We start from the raw sequence: 16,854 nt of genomic DNA, 5'->3' as shown, positions 1-16,854 counted from the left end.
CAGCGTACCAAATGAAGAATTAAGCACAACAGTTTGAATCAGTATGTACAAGTTTGTATGAAGCAATGCAAATAAACCAACCTAGTTTAACAGCTTAAAACTGAACAAGAGAAAGGGTAATGCCTAACACAGAATAGATAATGCATCCAAGAAGATAACGGAGTTGAAGAATATCCAGCTCTTAGGGCTCTTCCTGGGTTGTTGTTGTTTAGTCATCTAGTCGTGTCCGACTCTTCGTGACCCCATGGACCAGAGCACGCCAGGCACTCCTGTCTTCCACTGCCTCCCGCAGTTTGGTCAAACTCATGTTCGCAGCCTCGAGAACACTGTCCAACCATCTCGTCCTCTGTCGTCCCCTTCTCCTTGTGCCCTCCATCTTTCCCAACATCAGGGTCTTTTCCAGGGAGTCTTCTCTTCTCATGAGGTGGCCAAAGTATTGGAGCCTCAGCTTCACGATCCGTCCTTCCAGTGAGCACTTGGGGCTGATTTCCTTAAGAATGGATAGATTTGATCTTCTTGCAGTCCATGGGACTCTCAAGAGTCTCCTCCAGCACCATAATTCAAAAGCATCGATTCTTCGGTGATCAGCCTTCTTGATGGTCCAGCTCTCACTTCCATACATCACTACTGGGAAAACCATAGCTTTAACTATACGGACCTTTGTTGGCAAGGTGATGTCACTGCTTCCTGGGTTACAACCCAGCAACAATCCTCTCTGGCTCTGCTCCGCACCTTTCTCAGGAACAAATTCGTGAACTGTGGTTATATCTTTTACTGGCGTGGATAGAGAGGGGTGTGTGTGCGCACACACATGGAGAAGCCACTGACTTTTGCATGTAACTACAGAGAATATCTCTATGAAGGTAGGTCACCTGTTCATCTGCCCATTTTTGCCTCAGGCTCTGCCCATCACTGACGGAAGTTTGCCCACAAGGGGATATGGCCCTAAGGCAAGCTCCTTGTTTAGAGTGTTTGTGCTTGCCCCCCACTCTGGCAATGCCGATGGTAGACTGTGCTGTTTCCCCTCTCCTTCGTTTCTGCAGCCTGCTGGAACAGCTGCTAATAGATGTAGTGAGAACCTCCTTGAAACTCCATAGCCAAAGAACCACTTCACGTCCTCGCTGAGCCAGAGTTCTGTGTCAAATGTGCTTATGAGTCTGTGGCTTAAGGTTCTCCAGATGTTGTTGGGACTCCTGATTCCATCAGCCGCAACTAGCCTGACCAAGGGAATTAGGGAGGAAGGGAGCTGTAATCTAACAACACCCGGGGAACATCAGGGTAGGGACATCTGCTCTAATTCGTACAGTAGGGATGGTGAACTTGTAGTTCTCCAGAGGTTGGATGCTGGCTCCAGCCACCATGGTAAATAATCAAGGGTAGGGTGAAAATAGTGGAGTCCAGCACTATCTAGAGCAGTGTTTCTCAAATTTGGGTCTTCAGCTGTTGTTGAACTACAACTCCCATCATCTCCAGCTAGCAGGACCAGTGGTCAGAGATGATGGGAGTTGCAGTCCCAACAACAGCTGGAGACTTATGGTGCCCTCCAGTGTTTATCAAGTTTGAGAAATACTAGAGGGCACATAAGAATGTGAGAAGAGTCTTCTGGATCAGGCCAATGGCCCATCTTGTCCAGCATCCTGTTCTCACAGTGGCTGACCAGATGCCCCAGTGGGGAGCCGGCAGTCTTCTCCCCCTCCCCATGTTACTTGGTTTCTGGAGCATCCGGCTTGCTGTCTGCCGGAGGGTTCTGGGGCAGGCAGCGGAAGTGGGCGTCCGTGTTCATGTGGGGCGCGAAGAGCAGGATGTAACACACTGGGTAATAGTAGGAGCCGAAGATGGCAAAGATGCTGGCCAAGCCAGCAAAGACCTGGAACAGGGAGACAAACTTCCCTTGGGAGGTGGCATAGGTGGGCACGAAGAGTGTCCAGATGATGAGGATGAGGATCATTGCAAAGCTAATGGACTTGGCAGCCTTGTCGTTCCTCTGGTCCGAGTTGTTCCCCATGAAGGTGCAGAGGCAGCAGATGGCAGCCAGGCCAAAGTCATGGGCTAGGAGCGAGCTGTAGCCTGGGAAGGAGCTGTCCTGGCATTGCACCAGGATGGTCTTCTCCAGCTCAGTGCTCTCCTCCAAGGAAGGAGGGTTCCAGAAATACCACACGAGGCAAATGAGGCCCTGGATGGCTATGTTGAGGAGGATGCAGAGGCCCATCAGGTGCTTCCTCAGCTTAGGCCTCTTCAAGGTCCAGCCGAGCCCTGAGCTTTGGAGTGTCTTGCCAAGCAGTGTGGACAAGCTGATGGTGAAGCTGAAGAAGAAGAGGGGCTGCCGGAGCTTGCAGACCATCGAGGTGGGCTTGATGACGAATAAGTAGAAGCTGCTGCAGAAGCAGGTTGAGGAGAGGACAATGGAGAGTGTGGGGAAGCCACCGACAAAGCGCATAGCCGGGGTGCCGCGGTGCTTGGCCAAAATGCCGGTGACAACAGCCATTTGGGCCATGGCCAAGACCGTCAAGGCCACCATGTTGATGGGGAGGGTGTCGGTCACCTCCAGGTATTCAAATGCTCTGTCGTAGCATGTGGTGCTCTGCGGAGGAGACCATTTCTCTCTAGGGCATGGGGTACATTCATGGGGATCTGGATGAAAAGAATAGTTGATTAGGCAGGAAGGGGAGGAGGCTTAGTAGAACTATGTTGGATGCAACCCAGTTTGTTTGGCTGAAATGTTGCCCTTTCCCTGGGTAAAGGTAAAGGTAAAGGGACCCCTGACCATTAGGTCCAGTCGTGGCCGACTCTGGGGTTGCGGCGCTCATCTCGCTTTATTGACTGAGGGAGCTGGTGTACAGCTTCCGGGTCATGTGGCCAGCATGCACCACGGAACCAGAGCAGCGCACGGAAACGCCGTTTACCTTCCCTCTGGAACGGTACCTATTTATCTACTTGCACTTTGACGTGCTTTCGAACTGCTAGGTTGGCAGGAGCAGGGACCGAGCAACGGGAGCTCACCCCGTCGCAGGGATTCGAACCGCCGACCTTCTGATTGGCAAGACCTAGGCTCTGTGGTTTAACCCACAGCGCCACCCGGTACCCCTTTCCCTGGTTAGTCTGATCCTTTTTTAATGCCAGCACTTTTTTTTTTTTAAGAAAACAGTCTTCAGGTGACAGTCATTGTGTGTAGGAGAAGAAGGAATACCTCTTCTACGATGGTGCCAAAAGAGGCCTCCCGTCATGTTTGTGTGTGAGAGAGAGATTAAAAGATGCCTCTTCTAAGACAAAGCCTCCCCTGCACTACCAAAAGGGATGCGGGTGGCGCTGTGGTCTAAACCACTGAGCCTCTTGGGCTTGCCGATCAGAAGGTCGGCAGTTCAAATCTGTGCAATGGGGTGAGCTCCTGTTGCACTGTCCCAGCTTCTGCCAACCTAGCAGTTCGAAAGCGGGAAAGTAAACAGCATTTCTGTGCTCTCTGGCTTCTGTCACGGTGTTCTGTTGCGCCACAAGCGATTTAGTCATCCTGGCCCCATGACCCAGAAAGCTGTCTGTGGACAAACGCCAGCTCCCTCGGCCTGAAAGCGAGATGACCGCTGCAACCTCTTAGTTGCCTTTGACTGGACTTAACCATCTAGGGCTCCTTTACCTTTTCACCTTACCTTACATGCAGCACCTGAGACAAAGTTTACTCCCTCATCCTTTCTATTGTTCGTTATCGTGCAAACATAGTTAATTGGCTAAAAATGCATCTGATCATTCTTACTTAAAATGTAAGAATGGAACATGGGGTGGAGAACATGAACAGGAGCTAAAAATATTTATAAGGCAAAAAGAAGAAAGACGCGTTGGTTCAAAACTTCGCTGCCAATGTACAGTTGTTGAATGAGGAGGCACCCTTGGCACATCTGGAAAAACTCCAGCTCACCATTTTTGTTCTGGAAGTAATTTGCCGGACAGTCTTCACACAGAAAGCAGCAGTTGTGTTCTCCTCTCAGCCATCTCTTCTGCCCCGGTTTGCACTCCTGTGTACATCTTGATATGGGGGGCTTTAGGAAATGAAAGAAACAAACAAAAGGTATTTACCGACTCCAGTGGACTGTGCTGTCCCCACCACCATTTTGGAAACCCTGTCAAAACAAGCTAGCCCCCCCCTTTCCTCTACATCTGGGGTTGCCAGCCGTTTTAGGCCCCATAATACACTTAGACTTTTTTTTAAGGAAATGCCATAGATGCCACCTGCTCTGATCTCTTCTTTCTCTGCTCCCCTGGATCATTCCTGCACCCAGCTACCACACAAGTGACAGAAAGAAAGCAAGCACACTCCATTTATCCCAAGGTATATCTAGGAGAATGAATCTAAGCATTGAAGCATACATAAAGGTGATAGAGGAGGTGGGAAGCATTGCCACTCTTCCAACTTCCTCCAGCTCTATGTCCTTTTCAAGGGACAAAATGGTAGCCACCCGCAGCACCTCTACAGGGAGCAGTGAGTGAGGGCCTCAAAGGTGCCAGAGGAAGACCAAAGGGGTGTCATTGTGCCCAGGAGCGCTGTGTTGGCAACCCCTCCTCTAGCTGTCCGTCTGTCCCCACAAGCCAGTAGATGAGGAAGCAAATAGGTAGTGACAAGATGGAGGACCACCACTGCAAGTTGCAGCAAGGAGCAGAAGCTGGATCCAGCAGACAGCAACCCTTTGAGAGCTCTGGGGCCTCGACAGCTTCCTGAATATGCTAGCACCCAACGCTGATACCATCCTGGGAAAGGGAAGCTTCTATTAGTGGATGGTCCAAACTGAGGACTGAATACTGGGCAATAAAAGTCAGCAGCCTGAGATTTTCTTTCTTTTTTCTTTTTATATTCCCCCCCCCTTATGTTTCTAGTCCTTACGCCTGAAAAATCTTGCTGGAAGAAAGCCAGCTGACTTGTGAGGAGCAGTAGGAAGAGAAGGATGTGGACCTTTAAGGATAAAGATGAGGGGCACTGGAGGAGGATGAGAAAATGTCTTTAGTAGGCCTAGAGAACCTAGTTCTGTTTAAACAGAGTTTGGACTTAATAGGGACTGAATATGAAAACTGCCACCACCATTTGCAGAAAGGAGGATTTGTTTTGTTTTCACTTAGAAGCCAAGAGGTATGTAAGTAGTGAATAAACAACTTAGCACGAACCTTCCCTTCCTTTGTGTTCCAGCGGATCTTTGATTTGCTGATGTTGAGCTGAGGCTGCAGGGGGTGATAGCTACCGAAACTGACAAACTCGTGGTTTCCATGTGTGGTCGCATCCCAGTAAATCAGGTCGTAACCTGTTGGAGGATTTCCCGACTTGCTGAAATGAACCGGATGAGAATTGATGGTAAAGTTGACCCGAGCTACTTCTTCCAGGAGCTGCAAAACAAGGAGAAGAACCCGAAGAACTGTAGTTATTTAAAACCCTAAGTGAGGGGGGTGTCAGCAGAGGGTTGGAGGCACATTGAAGCCTCTAGTATTTTTTTTTTTATTAAAAGCATAAGCTCCTCTATACTGCCTCACCACTGATGCAACACATGATTTAAGGATGCTTTCCATGGGCATCTGGTTAGTGTGAGAACAGGATGTCAGATGAGATGCGCTTTCAGCCTGATCCAGCGAGGCTGTTCTTGCACTCTTGTGCTCCAAATACGAAAGATTTGCAAAACCAAACTAGGCAAGTGTGTGGGCAATCTCCCTTTGGTGAGGACGCAAGGTATTACCACCCTCAGCTGGGCAACGATGCGCTTATGACTTAGGGGCCCTCGATTGACCAGATAACTGGTAGTATAAAAACTAACGAATTTAAGTGCATTTTTCCATTGCTGCTGTAAGGGATGGGAGGTCAGGGGTGAAGCTGGAGCAGGTTTGTAAAGCTGGCTGTACCCCCGACCCACCAATGGGCAGGTGTGCTTACATGAGAACAGGGAGTCTAATGGGATTTGTGAGATGACTGGAGTAAATGCAGCCCTTCCAAAGTTTGGAGGATTGAAACCCTTACAGTGGCTGCTTTCTGTCAGGCTTCAGGGAATCCGATCCCTCCCACAGTGTCAGCCAAGAAGCAGATAAACAATAAGAGTCCTTACCAAGTCTTTTATTCAGTAGTCTCAGAAAGAGAGATAATGGTGTTGCTTCAAATAAAGTCCCCCCCCCTCCGTCTCTCCTATTATACATCATCTCTGCGCCGGCTGATCTGTGCTTTCTGCCTCTGAGCTCTCTGCTCTACTACTCTCAATAACCGCCGGGTCCTGGGAGAGGGGGGGGGTCAAGAATGCTTTCTAAAGTCACTGAGTCTGTCAGCTGTCTCTCCTCTGCTGCTGCTGCTGCTGCTGCTGCTTCCTCCTCCTAGCCCTCTCCCAATACTTCCCATCTTCTCCCCTCTTCAGCCTCTGAACTATGACCTTCTGCAAACCACTGTTGTAAATATATACTGCCCTCCTCTACTTGGGAAGGTTCAGGAGGACTTAGTCTTTATGCCTAAGTGGAATGTGCCCTTGAACTCATGCTTGTCTGGATGGTGGGTGGACAGGGGTTTGTGGACATACGTAAAAACTAGCCTACTGTGCAAAGGTAACATTTTATTTAGTTGCCCCACCCACTTTTTGCTCATGGCTCCACCTTCCATTGCCATGTGACCCTGAGGTGGTTGCTCAGAAAAGAACACAAGCCTCAAGCTAAAAAATAAATTAAAAAATTGTTCCTCAGCCTTGGTTTCAATAACTCAGGTAGGAGGAGAGAGAGAGAGAGAGAGAGAGCGTAGAGTCCTTTCACAATGACCAAAGCCAATAAAACTCACAGCCCTTGCAGGTAACCCTGTACTGCTTCCTCCTTACTCACCTGCCATGGGTAGACCTCTCTGCTCATGTTGCACCACTTGCTTGTGGCATTGCACTGAAGCAGCTGGTGGAGAGCATGGGCGATGACGTAGACCGCTTTGTAGGTGTTGAATGTGCTGTAGAACCTATCGGGACCGGTGTCTGTGGAGAAGTCGGCAAGAGTCAGAGAGCTGCAATCAGAGCACTGCTCATCCCCCTCACTGGTGTCAGAGCTGTTCTGGTCCCTAGCAGGATCTGCCACGACATTCCGCACATATTCTCTGAACCCAGGCATCTCCCCGCTTTTTATCGCCACCCCGATGATGGTTCCTATTCTCGCCAGGTTCGGAATATGAGCAACGATGGACGAGGTTGCCCAGCACTCGCTGGCGATCCACACTTTGCCAGTGATGCCCCTGCTCAGCACCACCCTCAGCAGCGCCGCCGCACTGCTCGGTTGCGCGAAGATCACCGTGGCATTGATGTTGGACGTCTGGAGCTGGTCGGCGATTTTGGACAGCTCCTCTTTCCTCTTGCTTTCTTCCGGGTCGCTCGGGAGGATGGCTTCATAGGCCACACACATATCCTTGGAGAGAGCCAGCTGGACAAAGATCTGCAGGGCCCGGCGGCCGTATTCATCGTCAGTCACCAAAGTGGCCACCCAGTTCCAGTTGAACTTGCTCAGGAGCTGAACCATGGCGTCGGCTTGGATTCGGTCGCTGGGGATGGTCCGGAAGAACGATGGATAAAGTTGCCTGTCACTTAGCTTATTGCTGGAACTGGCGTAGCTGATCTGGGGAGACATGGAAGATAGAGAGGATGTGGAAGATTCATGGCAGATTCACATGGTGCATGGTTAAACTATGGAACTCACTCCCCCAGGAGGCAATGATGGCCACCAACTTTAAGAGGAGCAGGTAAATTCATGGAGGAAGATAAAGGCTATCAATGGTTCCTAGCCCTGGTGGCTATGCTCTGCCTCCATGGTTGGAGGCAGTAATGCTTCTGAATATGCACTGCTGGAAACCACAGGATGGTAGATGGCTCTTGTCATTGGGTCTTGCTGGTGGGCTTCCCACAGGCATCTGGTTGGCTACTTCGAGAACAGAATTCTGGGCTAGATGGGCCACTAGCCCAATCTAGCAGGCTGTTATTATCTTCTTAGACGGAGACTATGAAAATTGGGATATTCAAATAACCGTTGAATTGATGCAATGCAATCAGGCAAGCAACAGTGATTTGGGTGTCGGGGCATCTATGGCTAGAACCCAGCTGAGTTATATTCAGAGTTGGCTCACTGAAATTTGTAAACCTAAGTTAGTCCTGTCCCTTATTTTAAAGAGGTCTGTTCTGAGTAGGACTAGCATTGGACACAAGGCATAGGGGCATAATGAACAGACATACTTAATGCCTATAACATACATAGAATCACAGAAATGCATCGTTGGAATGGTCATTTACTCCAGTCTCTGCAATACAGGATAATTAAATGATTAAAACAGCTATATAAATGCAATTCACATTAAGCAGCAGCAAATTATATATGAATTATTTCAGTCCCTGATAACCACATCCGAAAGTCTGTGAGAAAATGTGTACTTTCATTTGTTTCCTAAAATAAAACAATGGTGCGGTTAGATGCACCTTAGTGGGGAAAACATTCCACTGACATTCCACTGAAAAGACCCATTGATGGACCCTGGCAGAGGTGTATCCAGCACTTTCATTATACAACATCTGGCGAATGCTCTTTATCCTGGCTTTTAACAATGGAAATATATATTTTTGAGAGCCACCTTATTTCTGTGATTTTAAGTTGTTTTAAACCTGTTTTTTTTAAATACTGTGTGATATTGTGCTTTTAATATTAATGTTTTAATTGCTGTAACCTGCCCTGGGACCTTAGTGTGAAGGGCAGGTAATTTATCATAATTCTTGATTCTGCTGGTCGACCACCCAGATGGATCTCAACCTTCTGCCTCAATGTAGCACCCTGGATCCTGCTCAAAACACACCAGTGCAGGCTCTTCCTTGAAGGGAGGAAGAGATCTTCTTAAGAGCCAGTGCAATGCGCTTCCCATCTTACCTCTGGGATCAAAAGGAACTTCAGGAACCGAGCCACCAGCACGCTCAGCTCCGAATTGCCGGGGCCGACGACGGCGACAACTCGAGGCTTATAGTTGGTATAATCGCATTGCACCTCCACGCCATAGTGGTTGGGGTACTTGGAGAGGAAGGACATTGTGGGCTTGTTGGCCACGGCTGGGTTGTTGCAAGTGTTGTGAATTTCATAGCCGAGCTTGACACCGGGAAGCAGAGAAGTCGAGTTGTTGATTTCGTCGATGGCAAAGCGCATGCTCAGGTGGCGCTTGTAGCCATTAATGTCGAAGCTTAGGGAGGCGGTTAAAAAAAAGTTAATCATTTCAAGGATGGTGAATGACAAAGGTTCCTTTGCTGGACTTCAAGTCAAGAATTGGGGGTGATGTCAAAGGGGCTTAATTTGTTGGGAGTCTGAGTGCAACTCAGTTTAGCAGATAGGAGTTTAGACACCTTAGATTGCATCCTGTTTACAACTTCCTCCTCTTACACTTCTCTCTCAGACCTCAAGGTCATTTTGGATCTATCCTCTGAGAACAAAGGAGCATGCATGACCACCTTTGTCTTCTCTAGATTAGTTAGCTTAGAACTAGAAACCTCTCTATCCAAATTATGCACTTCCTATAATAAGCAGCTGTGTTATTTTCTTACTCTATAAATATCTCCTATGTGTGTGATTGCTACAGATGAAATCTGATCTCTAATCAGACTCAGAAGCCACACTCAACACTCTGCATACTCCTAATTTTACTGAGGTGGAACAACCTTTCCCATTAGGACCGTACCATTTCGTTGAAGCACCTTGGAATGACAAAAACGAATAGAAGGTTGAGTCAGAGATGAGATGGGTTGGAATAAATTAATCACACAGGCCTGACTGGAGTTGGAGCCCAACAATAGCTTCATCCCTGCTCTAATGGATTCTCCAATTAGCAGCCTCAGTTAGCTATCCTTTCCAGTCTGGACATGACAAGCTTTTTGCATGCTTGACTCAGAGGTGCTATCATGTCTCTTATGCAGTGTCAGGACATTGCCTTGCTTAAGCTGGAATAAAATGAGACCTTACTGTCAGAAAATGATGTCAGCATCCCCCCTCCCAGCATAAACTGGGACCAGGGAACCTCTGAGATCACCTCCACAAGACAATGCCTCAGCCAGAAAATCAGAAGAATTGGGAGTCTCGCTATGTCCCCAATTAGGCTCACCCCACACAATTCTTGCTAGTTTGGTATGGAGTCTAAACTTAAGCTCCTTCTGCTTAGCACAGCTCTCAATTTGTCACATGAGGCAGCCTGGTCAGAGTCCTACTTGGGAGGAGGGACTAGGGCTATAAAAGTCATAACTGAGGGGGGCAAGGATAGAAGCAGACAGGTGGAATGCTTAAACCCCAGTTGGATGCCTGGAAGTTGCTGGTGCAACAACTTCCGTAGGCTCGTTCCTAGCCTAGGTGCCCTCTGGACAGCTCCTCTTCCGTTCAGCACCAACTGATGCTGGACAGCTCCCTTGCCTTGTTCGGAAGCCCAGAAAGAGATACTCATAACAAGTCTGCTGTGGGGGGATTTCGGGGGGGTGGTGGTCTGGTTTTACCAGCCTAGGTATTATTGTGGGGAGGTGTCAAGAAATTGGGGAAATTGATATTGAAATATTTCCTTTTACAATGATGAATGAAATGTTGAAGAAAGTGCTTTTCCATAACTTCAGATGCCTGGAAATTTTACATCTCTAGTCTTGGTGGACTGTGCATTTTGCTGAGGTTCTTTTGGTCCTACTCACCCGGAACACTTGGGAGTCTTCAGCTCCACATCCTGGCTTAGGTACTGTACTTTGGAGTGAAAGGCAAACATCCCACCAAGGACAAAGTCCCCCGGAGCACTAAACTGGGTCAACAGGGACTTGGCCTTTGCTTCATTCAGTTGTATGGAAAGGATGGGAACCAGGAGCCCAAGCAGTGCACTGAGAGCCATTTTAGCCTGTGATGGGGGAAATGGAAGGTAGATCTCTGTTTTATGCCTAGTGTTTACATGCTGTTTGTCATGTGCGATTCACAACAACCATGCAAGGCAGTAGGGTAAAGGTAAAGGGACCCCTGACCATTAGGTCCAGTCGTGGCCGACTCTGGGGTTGTGGCGCTCATCTCGCTTTATTGGCCAAGGGAGCTGGCATACAGCTTCTGGGTCATGTGGCCAGCATGACTAAGCTGCTTCTGGCGAAACAGAGCAGCGCACGGAAACGCCGTTTACCTTCCCGCCGGAGCGGTACCTATTTATCTACTTGCACTTTGAACTGCTAGGTTGGCAGGAGCAGGGACTGAGCAACGGGAGCTCACCCCGTCGTGGGGATTCGAACCGCTGACCTTCTGATCAGCAAGTCCTAGGCTCTGTGGTTTAACCCACAGCACCACCTGCGCCCCTCATGCAAGGCAGTACTTCTTCCCATATTGCAGATGGGAGGCTGAAGGCTGGAAGGTCTTGTCTGAAGGCCACCTGGTAGAGAAGCAGGGTGCAAACCAGCGGCTTTGTGATGTGTCGCCTTATCCTGCTGGGCGTGAATGAATTTTTGTGTGCACCTGAACCCTGTAGAAAGCAGGCTTGAACTCCCTGTCCATCAGGTGGCACATGGGCAGTTCATTCCGGCTTGGTCACTCTCTCCCTTTACCCTCACAGGCCAACTTTGATAGGTGGGTGGGACTACCCACTTCTCAGTCTTCTGATATCATGGTGGCATCAGATGATTGACAGGTGATCCAGCCCACCTGCCCATGCCATGCTGGGCTGCAGGATGTGGAGAGGTAATAATAACTAATAATAATAATAATAATAATAATAATAATAATAATAATAATAATAATAATTTATTATTTATTATTTAAATGCCACCCATCTGACTGGGTTGCACCAGCCACTCTGGGCAGCGTCCAACAAATTAAAACATCGAGCACAGTAAAACATCAAACTTTTAAAAACTTCCCTATACAGGGCTGCCTTCAGATGTCTTCTAAAAGTCAGGTAGTTGTTTATCTGGTGTTTCCTTCACTGCAAGAAGTAAAGTTACAGGGAACCAGGCAGAGGGCCGTCTCAGTAGTGGCGCCCTCCCTTTGGAAGGCCCTCCTGTCAGGTGTCAAGGAGATAAAGAACTACACAACTTTTAGAAGACATCTGAAGGCAGCCCTGTATCGGGAAGTTTTTAATGTTTGACAGTTTTTTATGTTGTTATAGGTGTTGGAAGCCGCCCAAATGGGCAAGGTATAAATAATTAAATAATTACATTAATAATAATAATAATAATAATAATAATAATAATTATTATTATTATTATTTCCTTGACATCTGACGGGAGGGCATTCCACAGGGCGGGCACAACTAGTGATAAGACTCCTGAGCTAAAGATCTGGCCCACAGCTTTATATCAGCTTCAATGCTTTTTACTCTGGCCTTTGAGGTGTATATTTTTCAGATCCCCCCTTCCGTGATTGCAAACTGTTTTAAACTGGTTTAATGTTCTATTTTAAATTTGTAGGACCCCTTTGGGTGAATGGTGGGTAACTATTGTTGTTATTCAGAACATTTTTGCCCTGCTAAGAGTGACTTATATATAGTCAATGAAAACAAGACCATCCCTGCCTGCAGACTTACAATCTAAAAAAAACACGGCACAAGGGGGGGAAAGACATGGAAGGAAGAGGGGGAATCAAACTCGGGCCATTGTTCTTATAATGACCAGTCTGCACAGTTCAGGGGCTGGAGGTGCTGGTTGGAATGAGCTTTCTGTTTCCTGACTCTCCCACTGAGGCAGCTTGGTGGAATGGCTTGCCCCCAGGTGACTGTTGAGGGACAGGAGGCCTGATGGGACTGGCCTGTCACAGCAGAGACGATGGAGCGATTTAATACTAATAAACGTGATAAAGCAAACAAGCTTTCCTTGCAAAACAGGGTTAATGCACTTCGTATTAAGAAAATGTTTTGTTATGGTTCTTTTAGTAGAACCGTAGAGTTGGAAAGGACCTTGGGGGTCACCCAGCACAAACCCCCTGCAATGCAGGAATCTCAACTAGATCATACATGACAGGTGGCCACCCAACCTCAGCTTACAAACCTCTGAGGAAGAGGAGTCCATCACCTCTCGTGGGAGTTCTGTTCCACTGTCAAACAGCTCATACTGTCAGAAAGTTCTTCCTGGTGTTTAGTCAGAATATCCTTTCTTGTAACTCAGAGCCATTGATTTGGGTCCTCCAGAGCAGGAGAGAACAAGCGTGCTTCCATCTTCCACGTGACAGCCCTTTAGCTATTTGAAAGTGGCTATGGAGTCAGTTTGGACGCGGGTGGCGCTGTGGGTTAAACCACAGAGCCTAGGGCTTGCTGATCAGAAGGTCGGCGGTTCGAATCCCGGCGACGGGGTGAGCTCCCGTTGCTCGGTTCCTGCTCCTGCCAACCTAGCAGTTCGAAAGCATGTCAAAGTGCAAGTAGATACATAGGTACCGCTCCAGAGGGGAAGGTAAAAGGCGTTTCCGTGTGCTGCTCTGGTTTGCCAGAAGCGGCTTAGTCATGCTGGCCACATGACCCGGAAGCTGTACCTCGGAAGCTCCCTCGGTCAATAAAGCGAGATGAGCGCCGCAACCCCAGAGTCGGCCACGACTGGACCTAACGGTCAGGGGTCCCTTTACCTTTACCTATGGAGTCAGTTCATAAGAAAGGGGGAATAGACTTACCTTCCTTTATTTGCTCTGCTTCATATCCATACCTGTGGTCGCTCTCTCTTTCAGCCCATGAAGCTGCATTCCGCCCTTCTGGCCATTTGTGTTTGATCCTGTTGGCCTGCTTGACTAGGATGGCAATCTTAGAGGCGATGCCCACTAGGCAAAGGCTTTAAAGCCTAGGAATATGTTACATTTGAATAGTAGTCGGTGGAACGCAATGACAAATGGTACCTGGGTGACTCTGCCCCGTGAAAGGGCAGGTGGAGGCCATTAAATCAAATCATAAGCAAAATGAATCATTTGCATGACGTTCTGGAAACAGGGGGTGGCCATCTGGCAGCCCACGGGCCAAATCCAGCTAGCGAAACAATATTATCTGCCCTCGCCGTGCAAACATTCAAGCACGAATGCTACAGTGCTGAACTGTTGGTATGTAACCTGTGGGCGGTTAATCCTGCACCTGCCCGGTCCCAGTAAGCTGTGCAGTGGCTGGGTGTTGGTGGGTAGGGACTTGGGAGGGGGAAGAGAAATTTGCTTTTGCGTTTTGATGCCCATCTACTTCATTCACACTTTTTGAAATGGTGCACAAGCCAAAACACAGCTGTCTGTCAAAATTAGCACTTCTCTGAATTTTGTTACACAGTTTTGCACTTCTCTGAATTTTGTTATAGTTTTCCAATGAAATTATGTATGAAAAGTATGTTTAAAAATGCATATTTTATAAGCCAAAATAACATTAAAATGAATTGTATTGAGGGAAATAGCAGTAATGCATGGATTAGGCAGAGCACAAGCCCAAATGCGTACATCAGGACTCACTTCACATAAGTTGCACTATGGCACAAGAGTTGTCCCTCCAGATGGCCGTAATATGGCAGCATTGGAGAAGCATCGCAGAACAACTAATAAAGTGGAAAGATGTGTGGACAGTTCAGTATAAATTTACCACTAATGCACTGTTACTGCATCAGTGATATTTTTACTCTGGCCTCTTTGACACCTGAGATGTTGTGTTTTCAGGACCCATCATATTCCTGAGTCCTGAAATCTGTTTTAACCGTTTTCAATTCTGAATTTTAAATAGTTGTAACCCACCCTGGGATCTGCTGGTAAGGACAGGTAATAAATATAATAATAAAATAATAACATCTGTATAAAACAAGCAAGCCCCCTAACCCCAGCCTGGAGGTAATAGGTTTGGTATTTTGTTCTTTTAAAGCTACCTTGTTAAAACTTGATGTTTGCTTCTACTGTGGGGTGTTTTAGTTGGTCCTCAGTAGTCTTAACACTCTGTAATTTGTCGTGACGTTTGTCATTTGCAGTGATATCGCTGGTCCCCTTTCCTGATCATTTTTTTTTGCATATCCATTGAGGCTTTGAGCGTGAATTGGCTTTAACTTGGAAAAAAACTATTTGCATGGCGGGGGAGGGTGTCCTGAGGCTTTTCTCGCATCATTCCATCTCATTTTCACCATCCCGTCTCATTTTCATGTTCTTTGCAAAGAGATTCAACCAGTGCATTCAAATCTCTGTGAGAAAATAGCCCCCTTGTGCTGCCTTTAAGCCGTAAACATATCTGGTTTCATCTGGTTTGTGCCAAATGTGGGCAACATAATGGGTAGGATGTCTAGGATTCTTCCTCCTCAAAATACATATTTTAAAATATAATTGCTATTTTCCATATCTTCTTTCAACATTTCATCTCCCTTATTTTATTAAAAGGTGTTTTAGTTACCACATATGTAATCCTGCCTATCCTGCAAGGCTCTCCCTGCCTTCCACTTTATTCTTACAGCAGCCCTGTGAGGTAGGTTAGCCTTAGAGACAGCGACTAGCAGCCAAATGGAGATTTGAACCCTGATCTCCCAGGTTCTGATCTCACACTCAAACTGCTACACCACTGTCTCACTCAAAGCACCCAAGATAGTGTGTATAGACTTATCTTGTTTTATGTTTCCAACAATCTTGCAAGAGAGGGTGGCTGGCCCAAATGAACATCAATGATTGTCAAGGCTTAGGGATTACTATCCCTCCCCCGGTGGCAGCCAAAAAAAGAAAGAAAGAAAGAAAGAAAGAAAGAAAGAAAGAAAGAAAGAAAGAAAGAAAGAAAGAAAGAAAGAAAATCAGATAACATGAAAAGCCCTTACCACGTAATTTATTCAGTATTCACAAAGTGAGACAAAGGGATGTACAGTGGTACCTCGGGTTAAGTACTTAATTCGTTCTGGAGGTCCGTACTTAACCTGAAACTGTTCTTAACCTGAAGCACCACTTTAGCTAATGGGGCCTCCTGCGGCTACCGCACCGCTGGAGCACGATTTCTGTTCTTATCCTGAAGCAAAGTTCTTAATCTGAAGCACTATTTCTGGGTTAGCGGAGTGTGTAACCTGAAGTGTATGTAACCCGAGGTACCACTGTAGTCTCTATGGAATAATGGCATTGCTCCAAGTCCCTCTCCCCTTCGCCTCTCCTAATCTATGCCAGTCCTGCATTGGCTAATCTGAGCCTTTTGCCACTGAGCTCTCTGTTCTTCTACTCTCAATGCCCATCTGGTTGTGGGAGAAGGGGGGTCAGGAATGCTCTCCAAGGACACTGAGTCTGTCAGCTGTCTCTCCCCTGGTGCTTCTTCTTATTCTTCCTTCTGTTCCTCTTCCAATATTTCCCAGCTTCTGCCCTCTGAACTATGCCCTTCTGCAAACCACTGATCTAAATCTATACTGTCCTCTTCTCAGGAAGGGTCAGGAGAAGGTGGGGCAGTCCCCACCATTCCTCCTTAGCCCAGCCCCTGCCACTGATGAATGGGAATTTTAACTCTTCTGCACCCCTATGCAGAGGTTCCCATGCGTGTGTCCCAATGCATACTGGCCACACCTCCAATGTCACACCTGTTGACTAGTCTCACCCTTTAGTAGCCTTGTGTGACGTATGAGCTGAGCCGCCAGATGCACAGCTATTTCACACATACAACTGTAGATGCAAAGGCTTCCATCCCACATGAGCAGATGCCAGGGGGGGTGTCAGTCTGCTCAAATACAGCCACAACACGTGACTAATGAATATAGTAGCTGTGTTATTATAGTAGTAGAATGGCATCCAAAATTTGCAACTCCTCAGCTTCAAAATAATATATATATCAGTCCATAACCAAGAAGTAGTCACCCAAATGAATTGCTGGTGGGGAACACAACAACGCCTTTCAATGGATGATGTCCAAGACAGTATATCCAGATTGAATCAACTGTTTAAAAGATGAATCTTCGTCAGCAA

At 47.3% G+C, this 16,854-nt stretch overlaps 2 protein-coding genes across 2 annotated transcripts in view; one reads left to right on the top strand and one right to left on the bottom strand.

Annotated features, from left to right (window-relative positions):
* The window catches only part of DVL1 (dishevelled segment polarity protein 1), a 129,955-nt gene that overhangs the window by 96,416 nt on the left and 16,685 nt on the right, over positions 1-16,854 (top strand). Inside the window, exon 15 of the transcript XR_014551628.1 lies at positions 5,168-5,329. The gene's annotated coding sequence lies outside the window, so the exon portion shown is untranslated. The remainder of the gene's footprint in view (positions 1-5,167; positions 5,330-16,854) is intronic.
* LOC310769361 (taste receptor type 1 member 1-like) lies at positions 1,248-14,092 on the bottom strand. The gene is made up of 7 exons (XM_083628617.1): positions 13,600-14,092; positions 10,668-10,864; positions 8,884-9,187; positions 6,820-7,590; positions 5,146-5,361; positions 3,908-4,028; positions 1,248-2,631 (listed from the first exon to the last, which is right to left on the bottom strand). The coding sequence occupies exons 2-7, from the start codon at positions 10,856-10,858 to the stop codon at positions 1,703-1,705; spliced, it is 2,532 nt and encodes an 843-aa protein (XP_083484743.1). The 5' UTR covers positions 10,859-10,864; positions 13,600-14,092; the 3' UTR covers positions 1,248-1,702.

The sequence above is a fragment of the Podarcis filfolensis genome, assembly GCF_964270895.1.
Source record: "Podarcis filfolensis genome assembly, chromosome: 8".
Taxonomy (NCBI): Eukaryota; Metazoa; Chordata; class Lepidosauria; order Squamata; family Lacertidae; genus Podarcis; species Podarcis filfolensis.
Note: the sequence above shows the minus strand (reverse complement) of the source record. Positions and strands in the feature narration are given on the sequence as shown.

Coding starts and splice junctions, on each gene's coding strand:
- LOC310769361 (XM_083628617.1), bottom strand. CDS start 10,858: ATGGCTCTCAGTGCACTGCTTGGGCTCCTGGTTCCCATCCTTTCCATA. Junction 7,591..8,883: donor AGTTCCTTTTGATCCCAGAG/GTAAGATGGGAA, acceptor ATGTCTCCCCAG/ATCAGCTACGCCAGTTCCAG. Junction 4,029..5,145: donor GGAACACAAAGGAAGGGAAG/GTTCGTGCTAAG, acceptor CATTTCCTAAAG/CCCCCCATATCAAGATGTAC.